Source organism: Syngnathoides biaculeatus, chromosome 4 (genome assembly GCF_019802595.1).
Source record: "Syngnathoides biaculeatus isolate LvHL_M chromosome 4, ASM1980259v1, whole genome shotgun sequence".
Taxonomy (NCBI): domain Eukaryota; kingdom Metazoa; phylum Chordata; class Actinopteri; order Syngnathiformes; family Syngnathidae; genus Syngnathoides; species Syngnathoides biaculeatus.
The window spans coordinates 20,995,636-21,002,348 of NC_084643.1; the positions used below are offsets into that span (position 1 = coordinate 20,995,636).

Sequence of the window (6,713 nt, forward strand, 5' to 3'; positions counted from 1 at the left end):
ATTGAAATACCCCTCGCTGAAATACTTGAAGCCCTGCTGTCTGCTTTTCAATGATATTTCACTGTTAGCTAAGAATGCGAGTGACAAATCAGCCGGTAAATCAGACAGTTTCGCTCTATTCTTTTCTTGCTGCGCCGCCCTTTTTGCTAATTGTTTGTCTGACGTTAGCGCACGTGGCGTGATGTCACTTCAGGAGGCGTGGTTAAGTGCCCTGTACGGAGGGGTCAATTAGAGGGGCAGCCTCAGATTTCAATGAGTTACGCCTCTAAAGTTGTTGCACGGACTTGAGCCAGTTCCGAATGCGTGGAATGTGAGGTCGTGTCAGAAGTCATCAGGGTGGAATGCTCATACATAACAAAAAATGGAGTGTTGAAATTTCAGGGTTAAACATGTTCTAGTTGAATTTCACTCTCAAAGTGTAATTTTAACACATTCCCCCACCAATAGTTTTCAGTGTTGGATATATTTTACAGTGTTAGTCAGGCCCCAAGCATGGTAACTTTTTAGACATAGTTATTCTCATCTTTACGTCTCTTTGGAGTTAATTTGCTTGGTAAGCCCCTGGGTACGGCATCTGGTCGCTAATAATAAAATGAGATCTCAAACTAAAGAGAAATGAGCATAAAAACTGAAATTGAAAAGGTAAAAATAATAATATTCTGGAGTGTAAAATTATTAGTGTGGGCACAAAAGCGAGAGGGCGCGCACAACTAAAAAGCTCGCTCACTTTTGCAAAAGTACCTCTAACTTTCTGATTACCTTCTCTTTTTGCTCTTGATTCTTTCTGCTCACTCTCAATTTTATTTTCTCCTTGTTCTCAATTCTTCACTGAGCTACGCTTGCTACCAGTTTTACCGGGGATGGCGTCACCGATTAAGACTTGACTAGACGATCTCCGTCTAGCGTAGCTCAGTGAATAATCTCTTTTAAATCTCTAGAAAAATGTTTAGCGCAGATCTTTTTGATTCTTTTTTCCCCCTAAGTAGATTGAAGCTGCACTTGGAACCAATTCAGGTGGAGAAAATGTCCTTCAGAAATATCACACTACACAAACCCTAACAGATGCAACCAGATGAGAAATGGTCCATATATCAGTGGCTTACATGATTGATTAACATGGGTATGTGTGTTCTATTAGTGTACAGTTTTTTTTTTATTTGAGTAACTGCTTACCCATTGGATAAATATAGAATTCTAATTCAATATCTCCTCTCAGGGCACCTCCCCACTAAAGATGTTAGAGAAGAGTACACACTTGGGATAGTGCCAGTGTTCCCCTCCCTGAAAGACCCATATTCCAAGAAAGGCTATGTGTAGTCATTATTATTATACTCTTTGTTTACACAATGTTTTGAGACGTTGGGTTCTGTGTATGTTACACGCACATTACAATTCTGAGATTTCTTATGAGTTTGACAACAGTTGTGTGTGCTTTTCTTCAGGAGGCCCAAATTTCCAAAGATTGGTTGAAAGAAGAAGGTTGAAAAGCAGCGTGATGGGGGACAATTCCTTAATTTTACAGCTGATGAGAGAGACTTTTTAGCATTGTTAGAAGCTTATCAATGACCCAGACAAACGTTAGCGTTTTATCGCGTATTTGGGTTATTTAACAAAAAATATGGTTGAGAGGTGTAGTCACGGACTTTATAATAGTGACGACAGGTATCCTGAAAGGCTAGTTGGTGGAGTTCGATTCGTACCCTTTCCAAAACCGAAGACTCAGTACGAAAAATACCTTTGATGGATCAAACTTTGTGGAAGACCGCATCATCAACTAAATCCATCTATTATCAACCGGAACAGATATCTTTGCACGAAGGTATGCCCTATATTTGATTTTCAATACATGTCTCATATAAATGAATTCGATGTTCTTCGCTAGCATAACACTGCTGCGTGTGAACGATTGACACACTTATTCTTTGTTGAGCGATATTTAGCGATGATCGGACTGCAGAAACGTATTGATTTCTTGCTGGCTCGCGGCCGAAGCTTAACCAGACTGTGTTTGCACGAAGATATGCCCTAAATTTGATTTTTAATACACGTCTCGTATAAATAAATGAGACGTTCTTTGCTAGCATAACATTGCTACATGTGAATGATTGAATGAAATCAGAAGCATGGCGTCTGTCACAGTTAACAATGTATTGTATTGTATTTGCCATTTTTCACGAATTGTTTGTCTTACGTCAGCACACGTGGCGTGACGTCACTTCGGGAGGCGTGGTTAAGTGCCTTGTACGGAGGGGTCAATTGGCTGGCAACCAGTTCAGGATGTACCCTGCCTCCTGCCCGTTGACAGCTGGGATAGGCTCCAGCAGTCTCGCGATCCTCAAGAGGATAAGCGGCAAAGAAAATGGATGGATGGATGGATGGATGGGTAAGTCAACGCAAGCTTACAGCCATGCTACCCTGAGAACGTCAGATCTTGGAAGCTAAGTGTGTTTGGCCCTGGTGAGTACTTGGATGGGAGACCACCTGGGAGTACCAGGTGCTGTAAGCTTCTCGCCCTGGCTAACATGCAGAGTGGTTGTGTCAGGAAGGGCATCTGGCATAAAACTGTGCCAAACATATGCATTCATCTGAGATGACACGCTGTGGCAACCCCTAACAGGACAAGTCAAAAGGAACAGAAGAAGAAAAAGAAGATAAGTCAATGCACATCATTTGCTTTTTGCAGGCCACATAAAATTATATGACGGGCCAGATCTGACCTCCGGACCATGGGTTTAACACCTGTGTTCTATAATATTGATACGGGGAAAATGAAGGACTCGAGAGTTCGGGAGATGAGAGCCAAACTCCTTCACAAGGAAATACTTGTCACAACCCAAGTAAAAGGCAAGGCAATCTCTAAAAGGCATTGTGATTTAAAAAACAAACAAACAAACGCATGTTTGATGTGTAAGAAAGTTTATCCCAGCAGTCAGCAGTTGATTTTACACGAAAGAAGGGAAAAATTAAAAACAGCTAATGTACTGGAGCTGAGTTTAAGGGACTTCTTCAGTTCCAAATCCATACACCTCAATATTGTTAACAGCAATCTTGAGCAAACTGCTCAAACACCAGCTGTTGCTTGTTCCTTTCGTGATCCAGTTTCACAGTTTCTTTGGGGGACCAGTTTAGTTCCTAAAAATATTCCCCAAAGGTTAGGGTTGTTGTTCTTATCCTTAGTGTTGGTGTACGGGCTCTAGAAATTGGAATCGGGTCAGGACCCAGTGCTGCCTGCTTTGTCATTTTTCACTCCCAACTTCCGGAGGTGGTTAGTATGAAAGCAAATGATTTGTCTAAAAGACAATGCCTTTAGGTCACCATCTTTTCCACAGATGCCAGACCAACCGTTTGAGATGGAGCATGTTTTAATTAAATAAATCAAATTTTCACAATTCATTTCTAGAGCAAATGATACAGTACAGTAGAATTCCATTACATTTGTGCTTTTGCAGTGTACACAGTCAAGTTGACAACAGAAATCTTCACTCTAGTAATTTGTATTTTCTACAAAACATCCATCCGCTGAAAGAAACAGTGCGTTGAATACCCACTGTCTTTTTTGTCTTTGAAAATACTGCATACAATGTCAATTTCCATGCTGTTTTTGCAATTAGTGTTTTGTCCAACCACAAATTGACATTGTAACCATTTGGTATAGGCTCATATTGAAAAAAAAAACAAAAAACAAAAAAAGTTCTTCTATTTTTTCATTTATCGTTATTGTCTTTGCAATTGTTATACTGTAACAATCCCAAAACACTCAAACTATTTATGACAGTTTGATAAGTTTTCCTATGTGTGTCCTGGCGTGTCTATTCATATCAGACTTACAAGAAAAGCTTTTATCACAAATAGGGCAACTAAAGGGTTTTTCTCCCGTGTGTGTCCGAATGTGTCTGTTCAAATCAGATTTATAAGAAAAGCTTTTCTCGCAAATGGAACAAGAGAAAGGTTTTTCTCCTGTATATGTTCTCATGTGTGTCACCAGGTTTGACTTATGGAGGAAAGTTTTACCACAAACTGCGCAACTAAAAGGTTTTTCTCCTGTGTGTGTTCTCATGTGCCTATTTAAATCAGACTTATGTGTGAAGCTTTTTTCACAAACAGAACACGAGAAAGGTTTTTCTCCCGTGTGTATTCTCATGTGTGTCAACATGTTTGCCTTAAGAAGGAATGTTTTAGCACAAAATGGGCAACTGAAAGGTTTTTCTCCCGTGTGGGTTCTCATGTGAACTGTCCAATTTTCCTTTCGAGTAAAACATTTACCACAAACTGCACAACAAAAAGGTTTATCTACCGTGTGTGCATTCCCATTTCCTTTTTTAGCAAACATCTCACCACAAACTGAACTGTCTCCTGTGTGTTTCTGCATGTGTAGTTTTAAACTACTTTCATCAGAAAAACAGTCACCACAACCCGAACACTGCAACTGTTCTTTATCAGCATGGCGTCTTCTGTGTGTTTCAGGAGTGTTCTTGTTAGCAATTGTCTCCTTCTCACAGCCCGATTGTTCACCTTCACGGTGTGTATCACATTTATCTTTTTGTGACAGTGGACCAAAGAGTTTGGGAGGTGGTGGTCCTCCATGGTGATTTCCACTTGGACTCTGATGATGACGCTGTCTCCACTCCGATGCTTCGTCTTCATTATTTTGGCTCGCCACAGAACCAACAATCAGTGGAAACCTGCTGACAACAGTCTCCTCCTCCTCTTCTTTAACAGGGCAAGGCTGTGAATCCTTCTCTTCCTCTTTGTTGTGGCAGGGCTGTACATGCTCCAGACTGGAGCCTCCACATAGCGATTCATCTGTATGACCAATTAACTGCCGAAGGTCTGCAAGAAACAAGCAACAAAAGCAGTTTAACCCAAATACATATAGGTTCAGTGATAACTTTTCAAAATTTTAATTTCAACTTGACTTATTTATTTATTTTGTACTAGTAGAAAATAGATATAGAGTATCAATTGATATATACTTTTAACTGCAGCAGAGTGTTACATTCCAAATATCTTTTGCCATTAGAGCATAAACAATCACTGTCTTCTTCTTCAGCGCATCATCTTTTTCCATCTAAGCCTATCTCCTGCGTCTTCCTCTCTAACACCAAATGCCCTCAAGTCTTCCCTCACAACATCCATCAACCTTTTCTTTGGTCTTCCTCTCGCTCTTTTGCCTGGCAGCTCCATCCTCAGCACCCTTCTACCAATATACTCACTCTCTCGCCTCTGGACATGTCCAAACAATCGAAGTCTCCTCTCTCGAACCTTGTCTCTAAAACATTTAACTTTGGCTGTCCCTCTAATGAGCTCATTTCTAATCCTATACAACCTGCTCACTCCTAGAGAGAACCTCAGCATCTTCATTTCTGCAACTCTGCTTCCTGTTGTCTCTTCAGTGCCAGCGTCTCTAATCTGTACATCATGGACGGCCTCACCACTTTTTTTTTTTTTATAAACTTTGCCCTTCATCCTAGCAGAGACTCTTCTGTCACATAACATACCGAACACCTTCCGTCAACTCTTCGAACCTGCTTGGAAACGTTTCTTCACTTACTTACCATACTCACCATTGCTCTGGATCGTTGACTCTAAAAAACAATCACTGTGATCAGTTAAAAAAAAAAAAACAAAAGCACAAATGGATATAATAAAACTAAAAAAAAGTCTTTTCCCCCATGTACAAACTCTATATTTTGTAAATGAGAATTCGTTAAATATAAAATATCGCTTTTCATATGAAGTTATGGTTTCACAGGTACGTGACATCAGCCAGACCCCGAACAACAAATGATTAATTTGAAGTAGTCAAGAAGTAGACGTTTAGAGCGCAAACCTTCGTCATGCAGCTCTGTTTGAGTCTCGCAAACGGCTCGCAGTTGTCGTCGTTGACCTTTGTTCTCCTCTCTAACTCGACCAAGTTGCTCCTCGTCCGACATGATCAATATTTCAAAAAGTGCGAAGATTCAGTCGTTGGCTCCAAACAGTATCTCCCTTACCACTCTTTCAACGTTTCGATGTGGTTTCCACTGGATTTCACGTAGTCACCTTGGAGTCGTATTTTTTCAAGCGTCGAGAACCTTTGCTACTTCCGCATCTTTCTTCTTCGACGGTGTTTGTTGAGCAGAGGCGCAGGCCAAAGCGATCATCCTACTGGTGTTGCCCTCTTGCGCCACTTTAGGCGGTTGAGCAAACCAGCTGGGATCACTGATCTAAAAAACAAAAGTTATTTTTTTTGTCAGTGGCTGGGATAGGCTCCAGCACTCCCGCGCCCTTTGTTTGGGTAAGTGGCTCAGAAAATGGCTGAATGGATGGATATATAAGCGCCTCCAGGTGTAATCGTAAGAAACGTACGTATGTCCGCTGCTGTGCCCGTTATTTCTGAAATAAAATAATTTTTAAAACAAGTAACTGCTAACCCTTCGTGACGTTATGTAGTTGCCGACCAATCCTAGTCCAGTTCAGTGTTATGTTGTCCGTTCAGATATCCACTCCGGTACTCTCACCGGGCCGCGAGACCACGGCACCTAGAGACAGAGCGTGCTTCACCTTCTATATTTTTAGGACTGAATACTCGGCTATTGCAAGGGATTCGTTAGTACATCGGTCATATTGAATGTGACAATTGTACTTACATTGAATGGCACACGCACACTACCAACACTCAGTTAGCGTAGGTTCCGGGAACTGCAGGGCGAGCTCGGAGTGAATTTTCCAAC

General features: G+C 41.1%; 1 protein-coding gene across 1 annotated transcript; it reads right to left on the reverse strand.

The window, feature by feature from the left end:
• Positions 1-3,345: 3,345 nt before the first annotated feature.
• Positions 3,346-6,149, reverse strand: LOC133499295 (oocyte zinc finger protein XlCOF6.1-like). Its single transcript, XM_061817163.1, has 2 exons — positions 5,831-6,149; positions 3,346-4,830 (listed from the first exon to the last, which is right to left on the reverse strand). The coding sequence occupies exons 1-2, from the start codon at positions 5,931-5,933 to the stop codon at positions 3,767-3,769; spliced, it is 1,167 nt and encodes a 388-aa protein (XP_061673147.1). The 5' UTR covers positions 5,934-6,149; the 3' UTR covers positions 3,346-3,766.
• Between the last annotated feature and the right edge of the window lie 564 nt (positions 6,150-6,713).